The sequence below is a fragment of the Chenopodium quinoa genome, unplaced genomic scaffold (genome assembly GCF_001683475.1).
Source record: "Chenopodium quinoa cultivar QQ74 unplaced genomic scaffold, ASM168347v1, whole genome shotgun sequence".
Lineage (NCBI taxonomy): Eukaryota > Viridiplantae > Streptophyta > Magnoliopsida > Caryophyllales > Amaranthaceae > Chenopodium > Chenopodium quinoa.
The window spans coordinates 13,726,434-13,748,241 of record NW_018743292.1 but is presented as its reverse complement, the minus strand read 5'-3'; the positions used below and the strand labels follow the sequence as shown (position 1 = coordinate 13,748,241).

General features: G+C 34.3%; 1 protein-coding gene across 8 annotated transcripts; it reads right to left on the bottom strand.

Moving 5' to 3' along the window:
• Window positions 1–9,383: 9,383 nt before the first annotated feature.
• On the bottom strand, window positions 9,384–18,350 carry LOC110737153. Of its 8 annotated transcripts, XR_002514347.1 has the most exons (10): window positions 17,998–18,350; window positions 17,732–17,845; window positions 16,836–16,927; window positions 15,448–15,717; window positions 14,367–14,450; window positions 12,080–12,151; window positions 11,899–11,972; window positions 11,485–11,759; window positions 10,013–10,515; window positions 9,384–9,749 (listed from the first exon to the last, which is right to left on the bottom strand). XR_002514347.1 is itself a non-coding variant. In XM_021917529.1 (8 exons), the coding sequence occupies exons 6-8, from the start codon at window positions 12,146–12,148 to the stop codon at window positions 11,498–11,500; spliced, it is 405 nt and encodes a 134-aa protein (XP_021773221.1). In that variant the 5' UTR covers window positions 12,149–12,151; window positions 14,367–14,450; window positions 15,400–15,717; window positions 16,836–16,927; window positions 17,732–17,845; window positions 17,998–18,321; the 3' UTR covers window positions 11,136–11,497. The 8 variants fall into 8 exon arrangements, 5 of the variants coding, with proteins under 5 accessions (XP_021773221.1, XP_021773218.1, XP_021773220.1 ...); XR_002514346.1 differs by lacking the exon at window positions 10,013–10,515 and having other exon boundaries at window positions 17,998–18,335; XR_002514348.1 differs by lacking the exons at window positions 10,013–10,515; window positions 11,485–11,759 and having other exon boundaries at window positions 17,998–18,341.
• Between the last annotated feature and the right edge of the window lie 3,458 nt (window positions 18,351–21,808).

Below are 21,808 nucleotides of genomic sequence, written 5' to 3'. Positions count from 1 at the left end.
GCTAATTGCCTTAATCTGGTCCCCGTTCCCTACCTTCCAAGCAAAACCCCTCTTGAAAGTCTGAGAAACTTTTTGAATACTTGTTCTTCCCAGAGACGGATTACCTTTTCTGACGTATGGTCTAGCCATGTTGCACAACCCACACTGTTGAAAACCTAGAAAGAAGCAACTGTGGATTAAGATGAATCTTGGTAGCCTGTTTAAAAAGAAGAGCATCATTAAGCTTAGACGAGCCTCTAATTCCCAATCCACCCATCCCTTTGGGCAGCTGAGTAATCATCCTGTTTACCCAATGCAACCCCCTGTTCCCTTTGCTGGACCACAAAAACCGAGAGATCAAAGAATCGATCTTGTTAGCAATGCTCAAAGGTATTTTTAAGCACTTCATGACATGGGCCGACATGCTGATCAGCACTGTGTTAATAAGGATAAGTTTTGCTGATTGTGAAATATTCAGGTGGGCCCATGACATAATTTTACTCGACACCTTGTCAACTAAGAATTGGAAGTGTGGACCTTTTTTCCCTTGTAGATCGATTGGCGCTCCAAGATGTATCCCCATATTTCCCGTTTTCGGCATAGACAGACACTGTTTCACTATTGCCTTCCTTTCCTCATCTACCCCTGGAGCAAACTTAATGGCAGAATTCTGAAGATTCAATTGTTGCCCCGAAGCCTCACTAAATCTTTGAAGGATGTCTGATATACATTTGCAAGACTCTTCATTTTCCTTGAAGAAGAGCATAGCATCATCTGCAAAGAAAAGATGAGAGATTGCCGGCGATCTTCGTGATACCTTAAGCCCTTGGACCTGGTGAATATCTTCAGCAATGGCCAACATTCTAGACAGAATATCCATGCAGAAGATGAAAAGGTACGGGGATAGAGGATCCCCCTGTCTCAAACCATACTTTGGAGCAAAGTGTCCCGAAGTATTCCTGTTAATAACCGTTTTATAACTCACCGTCGTCATACATTGTGATATCAACCCAATCCAGTGAGAAGGAAAACCATAGGCCTGTAGAACCTTCAGAAGAAACAGCCAATCCACTCTATCATAAGCCTTAGACATATCAATCTTTAAAGCTGTAAAATTCGAACCTTTCCTTGAGTTGATGAGATGCATAAGTTCATGACTCAGGAGAATGTTATCCTCCATATATCTCCCTGGGATAAAAGCATGCTGGTTCTCCGAAATAATGCCCGAGAGGATTGGTTTCATTCTGTTAACTAAGCACTTAGAGATACACTTGTAGACCGTGTTGCACAAACTTATCGGTCTAAAGTGACTCACCAATTCAGGAGCTTTCACTTTAGGAATCAAAACTAAGAGAGATTGGTTCCACTCTTTGAGCATGTTGCATGTCCTTAAAAATTGTTTAACACTGTCAATCACCTTCTGACCTACTACATCCCAATATTTTTTGAAAAAATCCACCGAGAAACCATCAGGACCTGGGTATTTGGACCCGTGCATACCCATCATCGCCTTTTCAATCTGCTTGTCCGAGAAATCTTTATCAAGCCATTCACGATTCCTATCCGAAATAGTAGGAACATCTAGTTGTCGAAGAAGTAGATCGATATCCTCTCCGTGCTTATCACTAGAACCTGGGCTATAGACTTCCATTATAGACCTCCCGTTGACCTTCCACCCAAGACCCGTCTTTGTTTCTAAGGCATAAAATAGAGTTCTGGGTCTGTCTTTGTTTCACCATCCTGTACATTGTTGCCGTGGGGCAATCCCCACACCTAACCCAATTTACCTTCATCCTTTGCTTCCAAAAACTGTAACTAAGTTGGCTCTCCGGAATGATACGCTTCACATGTTGAATGTATCCTTCCCCTTCCTGGAGCGAACTCACATTCAAACCCGAGTAACAGAGATCACTGGACAATTTCCTCCAATTGATACCCCAAACCTTCTTATTATCAGCGATAAATCATTCTATGATATTTCTAGGAGCTATATTTGTTAGAGCATAACTTTTGATTTTCACTTTCATCCTTAATATTAAAAAATTGCTTTGATAAGTATATTATACATATGAACTATTATACTATGCAATTGTACGGGCACTATACCGTACTAGTAACTATACTAAAACAGAGGACACTCCAAACAATAGCTTGACGTGTCACCTTGTCATTAAAATTTTTTCCTCCCTTTTCCGCTATCCTAAATAAAGCAATTAGTTCACTAAATTTTTTTAAGACCTTTTATTTCTTATAAATCATGCGCATAAAATTCGTATATTATATATAATATAACAAAAAATATCACAGTTCGTATACTAAAATAAAAATTATTAATTGTATATAATATTTTTGCCAACAAAATAAAAATTTATTGATCTTATGCAATACAATTTTTGTCTAAAAAGATGAAAAAATTTGGGAATATTTTCCTTGAGTATTCACTTTACCAAAGTTAGCGCATATATATACATGATATATGGTGTGTTAGTTGTTGAAGTGCACACAAAATTAAACCTTATTCACCTTAAAAAATAACTAGGGCAAGTACGAGTCAATCCCACGAGGAAAGTAAGTCTAAAATAACAAGACACCAGATCCAAGTTCCACAAGAGTAACACGATTTGTAATCTAAAATAACTAAAGGAATAATAAATAAAAGGGGTTATAACTAAAGAACAAGCGGTCAATGGAGAAAACACTCAGTAGATAATCAGATTCTAGCCATGGAACTTCGTAAAACCATTAACACATTAATTAACCCTCTAGGAACAACTTGACTTATAGAACAAGTTCCTCTGTTTTTCCTTATTAATGGTTAGATCCGGTATGACTTCACTAACCCTAACCAACAAATAACCCCTATACTACGAGCAAGGAATATAACGTGTTGACAGCATTAGGAACTAGGAAAACATCAAGCCTAGACAACCATGACATTATTGGAACATGGTTTCACCTAGATCAAGAATTACTTTACAATTAGTAGAGTGGAACGTCCTCCTCTACAATTGGTTGATACTTCATTAACATTCCCAAGCAATTATGGACTTAGTGGTATTAATTAGCAATAGAAATCAGACCCACTTATAAGAAATCATCATTCATAGAAATAACAGTATTTCAAGAATATTCCCAAAATATTAACTAATAATCATTAAAACCAAACTAACTTGTCTCAAATACTAATTATATGGCTTCCTCTAACTACTACTGAGCATAAAGAATTACTCTGATCTCATGTTATAGAGCAAAGAAGAAAAGCTTTTGGAGAAAAACATGTCGAGTTCCCCTAGGTAGTTCCTTCTAAACGTGAGCACAAGTGAGAGATGAACGAAGAATGGATGCTTTAAACGTTGAATAACTTTGGTGTTTTATATAATCGTGATAGAACTATTCCCCAAGTAAAAATCCCTAAAAATACAGATCATATTCTAGATAAGGAAAGTAGTTGGATAGAATCTAGGAAATTCTATCTTTTGCCAAATCTTTTCCTAAATGATAGGATCTTCTTCTTATCAAATATATCTTCCTTCCCGCTGTAAATATTCAAGAATTACTCTCCAAGTAACCAAATATCACGTTGTAATGAATTTGGACAAATCTCGGACTGCCAGTAAGTTCCTTTGCGTCTACATCAATCTTCTAGTTCCTCCGAAGGAACTCATCATATATTCATTTGCATTTGACATTGGCTCCTTTATTCAGTTCATCTTTTTATCATCCAAAATGACTCAATAACCTATAAAACACACAATAAGGAAATAAATCACAAAATACCAATAACATAGATAAAAGCACTAAAATGCTAAAGGATCCAACCTATAATCTAAGGAACATGACTAGAAAATAGTGTCATAAATGACACTTATCAATATACAAGCCTCAAACCAGGCGTGATGGATAGAATATATATAGGTAACTAATGATATGCGTGCTTTGACTAGAAAATATACACTATGTAAAACATGAATATACACTATATTGGGCAAAAGATAGTAATTTTTAGATAAAATTATTACTCCCTCCGTTTCATAATGTTAATCTCATACACTATTTTGGGCATTTCAAAAAGATCTACCCATATTGAATATGTTTCATTTTTAACTTATTTTTTTTGGAATTAACTGGTTGTGGATTGATGACATAACTCTAAATAAGGAAATCTCTACCTTAAATTATGCAATTATGACTTATGCTTCCCCAAAAAAAAATCAAAAAAGTTAAATAAGGTAAACTAATTATGAATTATTTTGTACTTAAATGTTAGATTCCAAAATACTCTTCTTTTCATATTTTATGGGACTAACATTATGAAACAGAGGGAGTATCATGCATAGTGAAACTAGAGTAAGAAGAAATGTATATCATATTGATCTTATATAATATACTTCCTCCGTTCCAATAACATTGCAAAATATACTTCCTCCGTTCCGATAACATTGTAACAATGGAACTTTTGCACTATTCATCACTCTTATTTGACCATATAATACGATTTATACATTAAGCAAAATATAGCTAGTCATGTGACATCTTGTTAGATTCGTCTCATAAAATATTTTAAATATCAACTTTTTATACTTTTTACTCATATAATTATAAGATATTTAACATATAAAATGTGTTTTGGGATGCGTAATTTCATCCTTGTTGCAATATTATTAGAAAGAAGAAAGTAATATTTTTGCCAAAAAAATATAAATTTATTAATCTTATGTGATACAGTTTTTGTCTATAAAATTTAACTGCATATATATGTACATAATAGCTCATTATTATTCTTAAATAAAAAAATCATCATATCAAGTAAAATTGTCAAAAATAAATATCATTACACATGTATAAATATGCATAAATAAAAATTTAAAGATGAAAAAAAAAAATTGGGCATATTTTCCTTCAGTATTCACTTTACCAAAGTCGGCTTATATACATGATACAAGCCTCAAATTAAGGGTGACGAATAGAATACAATTAGGTAACTAATGATATGCTTGGACTAGAAGATATACACTATATAAAATATATTTAACAAAAGATAGTAACTTTTTAGATAAAATTATTACCATGCATAATATTTTTATGATTGTGTAAAAAGTTACAACCTAACATTAATATACACTATATTTTAATGACTAAATAATATAATATACACTATGTTTAACAAAAGATAGTAATTGATCTAATATATAAGATTTTTGCCAAAAAAATACAAATTTTATTGATCTTATATGATATGCTTATATATTGTGTAAAAATTTTGACAATTTTTATATATGCTAGGGATTTCAACGCGCACGATGCGTGTGGTATGGCTAGCACTTTAAGAAGAATTATCACCAAAACCTTTATGACATATGCCTATTTGCATAATATTTTATAAAACTCTTTACTATTTGCATATAGACGATAAATGTGTTGGATATTGTGTAGCTGTGTAATGTTCAATACTTTAGTTGAGCTGCTTTGGTTTAGTGAATAAACGATAAAACAATATTGAGTTCAATCTAAAAATATTATTGTCTAATAAATTCTAAATTGAAAAATTAATTAAAAAAAAATAGAGACATAACTTTTAAAATCAATTTATAGAATTCAAGAGACAATTTTATTTAAGACTTTTAAAATCAAATGGGGGTTTTTCTACCATCGCCTCTCCTCCCCTTTTTTTCTCCTCCTATCTTCTAGGGTATCTCCAAATTCTTGACCGTTTAGGGCCAAAAACAGTATAATTTCTTCGAAAATTAGACTATTTTCGACCCTTTTTCCTTAATTTTCTTTATTTTTGCAATTTAGGTTTCAATAAATCTACACGAGTAGTGTAGATATTTGTTCGTTTCTCTATGATAGAATGTCTCCCTATAATGGAGTCGTTAGTTTTTATTAGTTAGTTGTTTGTTTATGTTTAAGGTTTGTTTGTGTGTTAGGATTTATCAAAAAGATAATCATCTTTTACCCTATTATCAGTTCGTTGGTAAAGATTTGTTCGGGATCGCAACGGTTGTCAAGTTTTCAAATGCGTTCAAGTGAATCAGATGAAAATCATTCTTATGGCTACAACAGATCGTTAGACCGTCTCTGGCTTTGTATTCAGCGATGTATGCGAAAGATGTACCACGGTGCAAGATTTATTCAACGATTGTAGCTTTCATGAAGGAAACCCTAATTTGATTCAATTTTATGTATTTGTTAATTTAGATTTCATTTGTAGATGTCGTATGCCTTTTTATTAATGAATTTTTTTGTTTCAAAAAAAAAAATTCAAATAGGGGCAAATATGTAATAGAACTTTTTTAGGAATATAAATGTCCATGCACTATTCATAAGAGTTATGTTAAACTTTTTATAAAGTAGGGATCCATGATAGTTGTTATCACCCTAATATACAAGATCAAATGTTTAAATTCTAAATGACATACACCATGTTTAACGATGTCACCCCTCTTAAAAAAAATTGAAAGATTAGAGTTAGGATTGTGAGACTTTGGTACGTTCAAGACTACTAGTTCAATTGAGTTGGTTTTGGTTGATGAAAAGGTATATTTATTTTTTTATTATTTATGTAAGTTACTGAAATTAAAAATGCGTTCATTTTATTTATGCATATTTATTTACAGCGATTTTTATCACAGGGATCAAAGATGCAAACCGGTATTAAACAAACACTCATTCAGCGATTTAAAAACTTGTGAATAAAGGCTCAACTTACATCATTTCTAACTTTGGAGTAGGGGAAAATTTTTGGAATGTATCGAGCAACTGGTCATACTTACAAAATCAGATCTTTATATATATATATATATATATATATATATATATATATATATATATATATATATATATATATATATATATATATATATATATATATATATATAAGACTTCCATAAAATATTTCGAAGAAGTTGGACTCTCCCTACACGGATTTGATTTATTTCCTTTTGATAAGATTCTTGAAAACAATTATATGACATGTATTTAGTCGGTAAATTTTACGAAACTATTACATTGAAGGTGAATCAAGTTGTGCACAATACTCTACCAATAAAATGAAGATAATGGTAAAACAAGAAGAAGAGGACAACTCTAAAAATGAATGAAATTTGTATAAAGATAGTTTATGGGGGTCTAAGTAAATCAGACCTACTCTGGGTCTAGCAGGTTTCGAGTCTAAAACGAGTCCAAAGTGGGTATAATTATGATTTTTTTAATCACTTTTATATATATATATATATATATATATATATATATATATATATATATATATATATATATATTATAACTATCCTATTACTTGTGTGACTAATTGACTATACATATAGATACATTAAACAATCTTGCTGCATAGTGCATATCAAAATACATTAAATAAAACATACTACTAAACATATGACAATCGACTTGACGAGAGTAAGAGCTAGGAGCTATTTGACTTAGAGCCCTTAGAGGAGTGACGATTGTAGTTTGGAGTTAGGCTCTTTATGTTTTTCTTTCATCTGATTCTTTATATTAGATAACTTATGACTTGTGTAACTTTTTTATAAAAAAAAAAAAAAAAAAAAAAAAAAATCTACGGGTCTATGGGTCGGATCTGGATCGGGAAAGGGTCTGAACTTTTCAAACCCGGAACAATTGCACTTAGACCAAGATCCATTTAGGACCTGAACCCTAAAATATGGGTTGGGTCTCACCGGGTCTAGGTCAGGTCCTGGACTCATTGTCATCCCTAAAATATGAGATATGAATGGGCATGACTCGTATGAGTTATTCTAATCTAAAAGGCCAAACATGTAAAAATATCTCTAAATTTTAATATATTTTATTCAATATTGAAATAAAATTATGATACGCAATACCATAATACACATTTTTGTGAATGAATGATCAGATAATCTAAAAATATCACTATAATGCATTAAACTAATTTTGTTTTCAATTTTGTGAGATTTAATATTTAAAGTTTTAAACTATCAAAATCAATTGTGCAATTGCATGGGTACTATACTAGTTCTTATTAAAAACACTAATCACATCTCATTTTTATTCCATTTTCTAAATATCTGTTTAATCAAGCAAATTGAATTATCTCTTTCTGTTATCAATTATACTTAACCAAAATTCTCTATAGATATTGATATTTTTATATATTATGTATAAAAATTATATTATACTTGTATATAGTCATTGTTAATCAAACCCCACTATTTTATTCTTATACCAAAAAAACAAATGAAGCTTTAATTTTGGAGACTAAAGATGACAAATGTTCTAATTTTTGCACAAAGAAAACTTAATGATTTCAACAAAAAAATAAAATAATATAGAGCAATATAATTAGGGGAAAATACAAGTTACTCAATCTGAATTACAATCAATGTTACTCAAGGGATACAAAGGTCATTTCAGTGTGTAAGTTGGGGGTAAAATAGTCAGGCCCAGATCTTTGCAAAGTTAGGGTTTTGGTTCGTCTGAAATCGAATTCGAAATCGAGAAGAAGAATTCTCCAATCGCCACCGCTTAGGACGGCGATAGTGGTTGGGAAGGTGATAGGAGACCATCGATTAGGACGGCGATACTAGTTGGGACCGGTAGGACGATCTATGTTCAGCATATGGTCTTCCTCCTTCTACCAAACTTGCTCACAGTAGTAGATCCATGGCTCCAAACATTTTCCTTCTTCCTCCTACAATCCTGCCACAAAATAATAGTTTTCCCTAAGGGGTTGATATGACCCTACTTTACACTCTTTGCTACTAGGGTGTTTTTTTTTTTTTTTTTTTTTTTAATTTCGCCGCATTGGGGCCATTGTTAAGAAAAGAAGAAAAAGAGGACAAAGAGGAAGGCGGAGATGGTGATGGTTTGATGGGTTTTGGGTGGTGGTTGTGATGGTGGTGGTGGCTGTGATGGAGATGCGGTGAAGCTAGAAGATGGGTTTGATTTTATTTTTTTATTTTTTTTTTTAAAACCTTGCCACTTGAGTAACAAACTTTGTTACTTAAAATGAGTAACCTGGGCCAGCTATATAATTAGCACCTTAATGAGGATGAAAAGAAGACTAAATTATTCCAACGAAAAAGAAGAAAAAGCTATATAATTAACACCCTAACGAGGATTGATGAAGTGGCTCAAGGTGGTTTGGACATTTGGTGCCACTCGGTATGTTTTTTTACACTCTAAACAACGAGATGAAATACAAGACAACGCCACTCGCAGAGGAATCAAAACTACAGTTCAAGTCCAGACTAGAAAATTTCCAAAATTATGTACCCCTTGGGTAAAATAACAGAGACAAAGTCCAACAGCTGCGGATGGGAGAACCGAAAGGCGCATGAAAGGGTACAGGATCCCTTGGCCCCTTAGGTTCACTTCAATGAGGTTTGCTACCAATTAATTCAGTAAGCGAGTCATGGAAGTTGTCGAAAGAGTTAGCATTAAAGCAAGGATTATCATAAAAATACATCAGGAAGACTACAGGGCAAAAAATAAGGATACACCTTGTATCACTTTGTTACTTATGTTTCTTCTTTGACTATGGTGTTGTGGGTGGAAGAGCAGGTCTCTTTTTGGCAAAAGAATTAGTTCTACTATCTAAATTTTCGTCGTCATCTTCATCACCAGTATCTATCTCATTCTTTGGAGGTGGAATGAAATCCTCGTCGCCAGCAGGTTTCTTTCTCCCTGCACCAAACTTCTTATGTAACCTCCTCTCAACAGGGTCAAGTATAGGTCCAACTTGGGATTTACGAGTAACTTTTGCCCCTAGACCAAGCCTACAAACACAGAAAGAAACTGAAATAAGTTTCAAAAATCTAATGATGAGTATTTGACTCAACTTTCATCCTGTAGTTTCATAGGCAATGTTCTAAGAAATGGCTAATGAATGTAGACAACGGAACACTAACCTAGCAGGTCTACCCGTTGATCAGCCTACGCATAAGCAGTAAAGTTATAATACTAAGCAATATGCCAATGTGAAGCTTATCTTTAATTAGTTTGACACAAAATATTACAAGAAACCAACCAGAATGCTTACCAATTTAAAACCCCTATTAAGTGTCATCAATCTGGGCATGATCTGCAGTAATAGAACTCAATATATTTACTAAAACTAGACTAAAATAATGTTCACGATTCAATTACGCAATTCCAAGAAACAAAAGACAATTAGTTTACACCAGCCTCTAAGGTATCCATGGTCACCATAGACAGTACAATGCGTACATATATAATACACAACGTTTACCCTAAATTATAATATCAAAGACATAAATTTCAACAAAACTAGTCCTGGACTCCTGGTAATGCACCAACTGCCCTTTTGCTTCGCAGTCGATGGAGATAAAGGGAATGCAAACCCAACAATTACAACAGCCCCAATTGCCATTACTATCAGACGATTTCTCAGTCCCCACGTATCTCCTAATAACAGAACTCCACCAACTCATACATGTAATACTCAATCTAAAGTTCTAGCTGAAATACGGAATCCCAGCAAAAAAAAACTTCTCTTCAGCATTCATACGATCTGTCGATCTCCTACAACAGAAATTACAGAACTACTAAAACAATTTGCACATCAAACATCTTTCTCTTTCACGCAATTTACCAAACACCTAATGTGCAACATATATCACAAGAAGAAATCAACAAAGAACAGTTCTTTATCATTTTCTACTACTCCTAAAACAGAAAGGATACCCATTTCAATATAATCATACCCGAAAGCTAATAAAGTTTCATAAATCAGGTTCAACCGTTCAAATTAAAAAATTCAAACCACAAAATCAGCAAAATAAATAAAAAATAAATAAAAAATCAAGGCATATATAGTAAAACAAAAACAAGAGGCAAAAGAAAAAAAAAACTCAATTAAGAATCTGAATTCCAAAATCATTAAGAAAAGCAGGGAACTAAGAGCGTACCTAATTTGGGGAAACTCTATGATCAAGGAAGAAGTTTATAATTTGGGGGAAATTTGGGGAATTTTTTAAGGGTTTATAGTTTGAGTGGAGAGAGAATTATACGGGAATCAAAAGAGAAAGAGGATTAAAACAAAAAAAAATTCAAGCAAATGCCTTTACAAATATGTTAAAATGCGTTTTAAATCAAGCAAATTGCATTATCTATTTATGTTATCAATTTATACTCAACCAAAATTCTCTATATATATTGATATTTTTGTACTCATATATACTCATCGTTAATCAAATACTGCTATTATATTTCTGTACAAAGAAAACTTAATGATTTCAACAACAAAATTATGTATGCCTTGGGTAAAAAATAACGGTGACAATCAAACAAATGCGGATGGGAGAAACGAAAGGTGCCTGAAACTCTGAAAGGGCATAAGATCCCTTGGCCCCTTGGGTTCACTTCAAGGAGGCTTGTTACCAAATAATTCAGTAAGTAGTGAGTCATGGAAGTTGTCTAAAAAATTAGCATTAAAGCAAGGATTATCATATATCATTAGAATACATCAGGAAGACTGCAATAAGGAAACACCTTATATCACTTGTTACTTATGTTTCTTCTTTGATTGTGGTGTTGTGGGTGGAAAAGCAGGTCTCTTTTTTGCAAAAGAATTAGTTCTACTGTCTAAATTTTCATCGTCATCTTCATCACCATTATCTTCTTCATTATTCGGAGGTGGAATAGAATCCTCATCACCAGCAGGTTTCTTTCTCCCTGCACCAAACTTCTTATGTAATCTCCTCTCAACAGGGTCATATATAGGTTCAACTTGGGATTTACGAGGAACTTTTGCCCCTAGACCAAGCCTACAGACACAAACAAACAAACTGAAATAAGTTTCCAAAAATACTGACCAGTACTCCATTCAACTTTCCTCTATAGTTTCCTCTTCAATAGACGATGGTGTAAGAAATGGCTGATGAATTAAGGGAACAAAACACTAACCTAGCAGGTCTGGCTTCCACTTCCGTCTCCTCTGCCTCCTCATCTCCAGGCATATTTTTAACCCACTGCTCAGCCTACACATAAGCAGCAAAGTGATAATCTTGAGCAATGCGCCAATGCAAAGCCTGTGTTTATTTAGGTTGACACATAATGTTAAAACCAACCAACCTCAAATACTTACCAATTTAAAACCCCTGTTAAGTGTCATAAGTTTAGGCAATGATGCTGGTGGCTCCTCCTTTGTACTCATGATCTGCGACAATAAAACTCAATTAATTTACTTATAATGGAGTAAAATAACATTCACAATTCAAATTGCATAATTCCAGGAAACAAAGGACAATTAATCAACTCCAGTCTCTAAGATAAACACGGTCAGTAACTATTTTAGAATTTCAACTCCCAACCACCCCCCCCCTCCCCCTAAAAAAGCCCAACCTCTACCCAGACTATGTCATGAAACACAAACACAATAGATCCTTTTCAACTTCCCCAAAACTCAATAAATTGTGTTGCTTACCTAAATCTTTGTGAAAGCAACTGTGACCTAAATAGATAACCTCATAAGGCAGGAGCTGAGTAACAGTCCCATAGCACATGCGAGGATGATTCACAGTTAAAAGGTGTAGTTGCAGAGAGAGAGGATCCTTTATGATTCAACAATTTTTTTTACATCAAATTCTTCTAAGAACTCTTCATAATTCAAAATTAGATCAGGGATTGGATGATTCTACCAGAAATTAAGACATACACAAGATAATCATATTCCAACATAATAAAGTATTCAGTTTGAAGTTAGAGAGCACCACAAACTCTAAACTTAGCTATCAAATAGTCCACAAAACATGATTACATCACCCCACAATACATTTTCAAAAGAAATTGCACCAATGCACTACAATCTTGAACCATAAAAGACGAATATAAAATCTGAAACCTCATCAGCTCATCTCGAACCTAAAATTGATTCCCCCCTCCCCCCCTAAGAACAATAGGAAAGAGCCTGGGTCAAGAAAATGATATGACTAAACATATAATTATACTAAACAAGAAAATGATATGGCTAATCACAACTCCTCTATTTTAGAAAATTGCCAGCTCCCATGTTTGAGATGGTATGCAGCACCAGCATTATCTGCTGTACTGATAACTAATGAGCCACATTGTACAGCCCCTCGTTTTAATACCATTAAATAGCATGTCATCTACTTCTGTTGAAAGTATTAAACCCATTCCATCAAGAGAACAACACATTTACCCTATTACATACCATGGTAGATCATCAATCTATAAGGTGCATGTCAGCTAATCAAAATGCTATCTTAGGAGCAAGTGAAAGTGAAGTCCAAAGAAATTCAGATCATCAATCTGTTTTCAAATCTCCCTCATCAATTTTTTTTTAACTCAATTATACTTTATGGCCATTCTTCTGTATATAATTCTTCTTCAGCTCTATCTTATTATTCATAATTTATAACTCAATTTTGTGACTAGTCACTGATTTAGCTTGTACAAGTATTATGATGAAAATTGCATGCACTTTAAGATGTTTGATTGAACTTCAATTGTGATTTAATTTGCTGATTACTGTTAGTTAAAGTTACATGAAAAAAGTTGTTGCTGTCAATATGTGAATTTATCAGATAAAAAAGGTCAATATAGTTACAGAACAGTACAATAACATATCTCAATTCAAAATATGACAGCAGTTCCTCAAGGCCCAACTATTTCTTTCATAAACATCCTATTTTCAGAAATTTAATACTTGTATATATATATATATATATCATTGTTTCAACCACACTTTTTGTACCAATTATGAACACAACAACTCGAAAATTCAAGAAAACACGTCATTCATGTTAAAGATGACTTACTCCACAACTATTCTCTTGAGACAATACCAGCAAAAAACGCAAATTAATCAAACACAATATGTAAGATCATAAAGAGCAACGACCTTAAACATACATAACCAAAATTCAAAAGAATTTGAGCAAAACATTAGAGTTTACAACCAATATTAAAAGGACTCGATTGAGCAGCAAACATTAAACTAAGTAAGTTAAAGTTAATCAGATTACCAATTCTGTATAAATTAGAATTTTGGGAGAGATTAAGGACACGAGGACAGAGATGGGGAAAACTCATGTTCAACCCTGTTTATTATCATCTTAACCATGGGAGGACTTAACCCAACAAAACCCATCAATAAATTTCAACAAAAACATGAATTTTCATAAAAATCATATTTAAATCACTTATTAGGTCGAATGTGTCAAATTGATTGCTTAATTGATTTAGGTTTAGCTTGAACTTGTCAAATACAATACGATGTATAACTGATTTGCATTTAGCTCAAATTAGTCAAGTTAGCGACAAATAATATACAATTGTGTATAATTCCTCAAAATTGCGAATCAAATCCAATTTCAATTAAAAAAATTAAAAAAAAAAAAAGCACAAACCTGACGAATGGATAAAGGAAATGAATATGTTGATTTTGTTGAATGTGATCAGCTCGAATTTGATGAAGGATTAATCAAGAGAAACTGCAGAGGTAGAAATAGAAGGTGAGAGTGAGAATATTAGGACTACAAAACAAGGATTAAATCAATAACCCTTTTAAGGCCCGCCCTAACCCATTTTTACAAAAAAATAGTTAGCTGACCCTTAAAAGATCTGCCCATCATATAGGCATATAGAGTAAATAATATGAACATATATATACATATCAACAATCACATATTCACCAACAACCTCACAACTCCAAATGCAAATTTCTGCTCTCCTCCTTTGTATGTAACATCACCACAATCATGTATAACTTCTCCTCTCCAATAACAATAAAGAGGAAAGTTTGTGAACTCTGTGTTCTAAGCAACAAACAATTAATCACCATTCACCACATGAATCAATCGAATTCATACTAGCAACATGATTAATTCTGAACAAATAACTTGGCCATTTCAATAGGGCGTCTCTACTTTCAAAATAATACATAATAGATTAATAGTGGTGAAAAACAACTATCCCAGAATAAGCGTGTCTCCACTTTCAAAAGAACTACCATATCGAAAGATAACTTTGAAAAAGTGGGACTTTTTTTTTTTTTTTTAAAAACATACATATTATAACCTTGATTCTTAACATCACCAGGTTCAGTCTTTAAGGTTCAGTCCTTAGCTTCTCCCATTCAATCCACAACAATGAAAAGGATATAAGAATAAATATGAGAAATTAATACCTAGAAGCTGCAAAAAGTAAGCAAATTTGAAGAAACACCTCCAACTAAATAATTCAATCTCATAAAAAACAATCCAATTACGGAAACAACAAAATCCGAAAATTGAATGACAAATTACCCATTCATCAACAACTAATCGAAACCAGAGCAGCCAAATAGAAATACACAGAACATTAATCTATTCTTATTAAAAACAATCGAATTTGGGAAACAACAAATTCTGAATAATCGAATAATAAAAAAAAATCGTATACCAAATAATCAATCGTGAAATCAAAATCAACGAAAAACAATAAACTGACTTGCTCGAATTTTCAATGGCCGCCTAACTGCCCCGCCAGCAGATCGCCTAATACTCCAATGGGGTCGCCTACTGCTCCGACGGTCGTTCCATACTTTTCATGGGGTCGCTTACTACTCTAATTTATATTTTGTGAACCTCAATTTGCCTAACTGCATACGGGTGATTTGTGAACAACTGGTTAACTGAATACAGACGGCCGAGTAAATTGCCGTTTACAAAAATTTGAGAGGTCCGAGAGCTGAGCAAATTTATCCGAAAAATCGAAAACCTGAAAATCCGACCCAAATCGAAAATTAGGGTACCCGTTCCGATAATTATAACGGTTCGGATATCCGATCCGATAATTTATTATCGGGTACGGTTAATTAGGTATCATTTTAAAATTAACGATTACCTGATCCGATCCAAAAGGCAATTTTTTTCAATTTCTTTCCTAATTAAATCTATTTATCCAAAATCTAAACTCTTAGGTCATGTTCACTTCACCTTAAAATAACAATATTCAGTAAAAATAATTTCAGTTTAGTAAAAATAAGTTCAGTTCGGCAAAAATAAGTTCAGTTCGGTAAAAATAAGTTCAGTTCGGTAAAAAAAAGTTCAGTTCGGTAAAAATAAGTTCAGTTCGGTAAAATAAGTTCAGTTCGGTAAAAATAAGTTCAGTTCGGTAAAAATCAATAAGTTTAAAGAAGAAATATAAAAGAGAATCAGTAAAATTAATTTCATTTCACCAAAAATAATTTCACTTCAGCAAAAATAATTTCAATTCAGTAAAAGTAATTTCAGTTCAATAAAAGTAATTTCAGTTCAGCAAAAATAAGGTGAAGTGAACGGGGCCTTACTTTACATCATAATCACTTCATAATTTAAATGGATAGTAATATTATTAGTAATTTGGTCATGATCATGTGATAATTTTGCAAAGTAGTTTTGATTGATATCATAATTACTAGATTATAAAGTATAAATTTTCTTTATTCACCCGATAACCGATTCGAAAATTCGGGTACCCAAAATTATCGGTTCGGTTAATGAATATCATATTTAGTGTTATTGGTTATTGGGTACCCGAACAGTGGCGGATCCAGGATTTAACGGATTTAACGGATAGTGTGTCACCAACGTTTGCCGACCACATATAACTCAATAAAAATTGACAAACAATTTCAATGCCAATCATTTTTTTTCCGTATCAATTATAAATTAATAATTGAGAAATCTATCATCAATAAAATCAACTCTAATCATCAAACAAGAACAATATCTTATACTCTCTGAATGAAAAGAACAGTAAACGAACAACAAATAATAATTCAACAAAAAAAAAATCAACAAAAATAAGCAAGTAGATTGACTACATAATTTGAAAGGAGAAGAAAGAAGGAATACCCCTCTTAGGCTAACAAGGGTGAGAATTTCTCCATTGCAAGTCCTCTTCTTGGATCCTTTTGATAAGAACAGTTCCTCTAGGACCAAAACTTCTGCAACAGCCATTAATCAAGACCAGCACTTTATTATACTTCATTAACCCAATCACTTCCCATACTTAAAAATCTCAAAAACCTTTATGTTCTCAACATGTTCTTCAATCAAGCTCCAATCTCCAATTAAATCATATAAACTTATAATAGCTGATATCGAATCTCCCAAACTACATTGCTTAACATGGCATCAAAATCAAACCAACCAAAACATACAATCAATCAACAAAGCTCAACTCAAATCCAATCATACACTAACACTATCAAGAACAACAATCCAAAATCACCCTTAAACAACCCCTAAACTCAATAAACAAGTCTTAAGCACCACTAAACTTAACACTAATAATCAAAATCCACAAACCATCACAAATCTCAAAATTCCAGACAAATAAAATTGAGTTAATAAATGTAATCACACCTGACATTGAGTCCTAATAAGGTAAGACCCATGCATTTCGATTTATCTAAATACCCTACACTCCAAAAACTATCCCACCACTGTATGTGTCTTTTATGTTCTCCTTAATTGATGAAACCCACTCCATGACTGTCACACCTCCAAGCCTTCCAACCTCGCTGAACATGAAATTGATGCAAATTAATCAAACAATTCCCCACCTGAGTACGGAGTACCTGACCCAGCCCGTGAGCCCGACAGCCACTCCCCAACCCCAGCCCAGCCCCGACAACCACCCCCTCCCCCTGTACCACCACCGAAACCACCCTAAATTGAGTATATACTCAGTGGCAGACAATTAAGTACACGATTAACACAATAACACTAGATTGTCAAAATCTAACCTTATAGACTACTTCAAAGCCTTCAATGGAGGAGTCGAGGAGAGAAAGCTCAGAAAGTCATAACTCAAAAGCCGCTTCAATGGAGAATTTCGAGTACGCTCCACAAACCAAACCCTACAACACATTAGCATTTTAGCAACCAAAATTGACTCAATTATCAACCCACAATTATCCAACTTCGAAGAATCCTAAAATCCTAAATTGAGCATATAGTGACTATTAATTAATTTAATTAGGTCAATGATCAAAGAAAAAGAAGATCTAACCTTTGAGACTGCTTCAGTGGATCCGTGGAGGAGAGAAAGCTCAGAAGCCCCTTCAATGGAGAATTTCGAGTACGCTTCAATAGAGGAGAGAGAGAGGAAGCCGTGTACTGGGACTCTGGGAGGAGAGAGACTGAGAGAGAGGAAGGAGTGAAGGAGTAAAACCGTGAAAATGTGCTAAATTTTTTTTATTTTTTTTTTTTTTTTAAATAATAGGTTGTCACGTGACCCACAATAAATACATGTGGGTTCGCCACTGTATCCAAACCGATAGTGTTAATGATATGGTATCCGACCCATACTCACCCCTACCAAAAAAGGTTAAACAAAGTAAAATTTCTTTATTAAAAAACGGGTCATGAAGGCCCGATCCGTCCAACGTTATAGCACGACCCGATCACTTGCCCGGAAAAGTCCAAAACTTTGGCCTGGTCCAACACACTTGATATTTCACATGATCTTTTAAAGTTTAATTTGAAGATGAGTGTCTCACTTTTTCAATTTTTCCATGAAGGCTATGCATAGTTTGCTTATCTAATTCGATTTGAATTCTTTTATTTGATCTAATTTGAACTTACTAATATCTAAACTAATCTGATTATTTAATTTGACTAAACTTTTATCTTATATGTACCCTAATTTATAAAGAAAAATCTATCAAGTGAGGGTATTGTTTGATTCGTAATAATGTATATTTTATCTAATGTAATGTTCATAATTTTTTTCATTACGAAATTAATGAAATTTAGCAATAAAAAACATCATATAAAAAGATTACGTTTGATATGAACTTATTTTTATTAATCTAACCTTATTTGAAGTTATTTAAATCAATCTAATCTAATCAGATTTGAACTTAATTTTATTAATCTAGTATAAGTATAAATAAAGTGAACTAAAAATACCTCACACAAAGAGTACTTGCAGTAATTCTATTTTATGAAAGAGTAATTACAATATTTACAATCAATGAGTTATTAGCCTAATGGTCACAAATGAAGGTTTGTAGGTATATTTTATTTGAAGATGATATTCTCTCAGCAAAAGGAATAATAATTTAGTGTAAGTTTTTTTTTTTTCCAACAAGCACTATGAAATAAACATACACAAATAATAAGCCTAAAAGGATCAATAAAGAAAATGTCTTTGACGAGCCTTCACATCCAACCAATGAGTATAAGGAACTTCACAAATCTAGCAAGTAGAAAATCTTAAATGATAAAGAGTCGAGTTGGTGTCCTATGGCAGAAGGGAAGCTAAAATTGGGCAATTAGAGTAGATAAGGAGGTAAAGAAAACCATTCCGACTAGCAACTCGAAGTGCCCATAAACAGCCAGCAACTTCAATCTGTCTGAAGGGCATATGAGGACTGACACGCTCGAGAACTCCCACCTAAAACCTGTTAGACCGTACTTCTAAAAAGATCCAACCAGCACCTACACTGCATTTTATCCATGGCATTCCAAGCACCATAAAAAATTACATGAGACTAATATTAAGAGACTCAGTAGAAGCTCCTCGCAAACATCCAGACCGAAAAACTGGGAAGATGAGGCAGACTCTGTCCTGAAGAAGACCCTGTCGAGTAAAAACCATAGCTTGGAGACTACGTGTCACGGTCCAGGTTTTTAAGCACCGGAACGTGCGGCGCGCTCTAGACTTTTGGCGGTAAGAGCGCAAGCCTTAATGCGAAATGGGGCATGTGAGCACGAATCAACACAAGTGGGAAATTAAGAGCACTCACGTCTTTTGGCTACGGAGTGCGGGTGATCGGGGTTTGTGACGGCCGATACTTCAAGGCGGCACAAGCGGGTCCAAACCACGAGTTCTTAGTGCATCAAGTTGGAGGAGAGGGGAGCTATTATGCAAGTAAAACACAATGTTTATAAAGTTCTAACAACAAACAAACATAAAAGCAAAGCAACAGCTGGTAGAAGGATTAACATTTCATTCAATCATTCACCCTCTGAAGAGCTTTAAATGGTTTACATAAAGAATGCCTAGTTAACACTGAACTAATAGTAACACAATAATGGGATCTAAGGCCTAAAAAACATAAAGTAAACTCTAGGAAAGCATTAGAAGGGCATCTAGTACCTCAAAAGAGGATGGATTCTAACATCCTACCCCACTTAAGCTGTCGACGACCTCTTCGACTTACAAGAATTACAATCAAAATTAGAAAATCCTAATCTATCATGAGTCTTTGGTGCGCTGTTGATGGGGTTGGCTTGTTGAATCTTCGTAGACTCTGGATCTAGATCTAGATCTTCGTTATTTCCGAGGAGCTTGTCTCTGTGTTGGCTCTTCTCGAACAAATTGTTAAGAGCTTCATCTCTGAATTTCCTCCTAAGAGTTGTATCATTGGGTTTCTGGTGGAGAGCTGCTTCCTTAAGACTGTGGTGGTGAGCTTCCAGATGGGGCTGGTGCCTTTTGGGTATCCATTCTCTTTGTGATCCCCTACATGCCACCTGTGTTGTTTGCTTGACCATTGTACTCCCTTTCTATTGGGAGGTTCCTCCTTTGTGTCCCTTGGGTGTCCCTAGGCTCGTTGCTGCTTGCTTCGAGCATTATTTCTAATTCTTGTTTTAGCGGGGGTGTATCTTAGATGTTTACGGATTGTTGGGCTTCATATCCTACTTCTTATGATCTCTAGTGCGAGTTGGTTTCTTCGATGTTGCCTGCTTCTCTAGCTCCATCACTCGCATTGTCGAAAGATATCAAACTTCTAGTTATTCCTCAGGTGCTATCATTCTCATAGCACTCATTCGGTAGATGGAACCCATCCTACATGTGGGCTCCTCATCTCTACCGGTCTCTTTGTTCTTCCCTTTCTCCTTTAGGGCCTCTTGTACGGACATGGATGACAATCTCATCTAAAGCTTGTCAATCTCTTCCTTGTGCTTTCACTCCCACCATTTGTGTGAGCCTTGAGAAAGTATGTAATTTATCAACTTTGTGTTTGTCGGGGACGTGCCGGCCTTGGAGTTTTTGGAGTTGTGGGGGCCGATGTGGATTTTTGAACATCACTTCCTCCAATTCTTCTTTAATATCCATCAATGGTGTTGGACGATACTTGAGAGCCGACCTCCGTACCCTTTGGAGAGCTTAGAGGCTAGCTATCATAGCATGTGGACGTCCCACTTGAATCATTCTCGGATTGATGGCCCTTCCTGACCGAGTAGTCCATCAATCTCTCAGCAGCACACATGGCGGCAACGAGGGTGTCAATCTTTTGCCTTAAAATCTCTCGTTGTGCCCATACATTCCCTTAACCCATTGACAAAGTTGAACACACGATCTTTTTCATTCGTGTCTGTGATGTCCAACATTATCGCTGAGTATTCCTTTACATAGTCGCGAAGAGAGCCCTTCTGGAGGCACTCTTGCAACTTCGTCCGAGCAACAAAGTCTGTGTAGTTGGGGTAGAATTGTTCTTTGAGTTACTCCTTGAACTCCGCCCATGTTTCTATCTTTGTTCTTCCTGCTTCGATGTCGGCATGCTTGGTGTGTCACCATAATTTGGCATCATCCAACAAGTACATGATGGCATCATCCACCTTTTGATCGTCACTCAATTGACATATTCGCAAATACTACTCCATGTCGAAAAGGAAGTTATCAACTTCTTTTGCATCTTTAGCGCCACTGTAGTCGCGAGGTTTGGGCAGTTTTATAACATCCCCAAATTACTCTCAAATAATAACAATAATAATACAACTTTTGGGAGTAACTTGAAAGTATTACCGCACATGCTTACGTAAGGCTTAGCAAAGATTTGCGGCGGAAGAATACTTATCTTGTATTAATAACT

Coding starts and splice junctions, on each gene's coding strand:
- LOC110737153 (XM_021917529.1), bottom strand. CDS start 12,148: ATGAGTACAAAGGAGGAGCCACCAGCATCATTGCCTAAACTTATGACA. Junction 11,973..12,079: donor TTAACAGGGGTTTTAAATTG/GTAAGTATTTGA, acceptor GCTTATGTGTAG/GCTGAGCAGTGGGTTAAAAA. Junction 11,760..11,898: donor GTGGAAGCCAGACCTGCTAG/GTTAGTGTTTTG, acceptor TTGTGTCTGTAG/GCTTGGTCTAGGGGCAAAAG.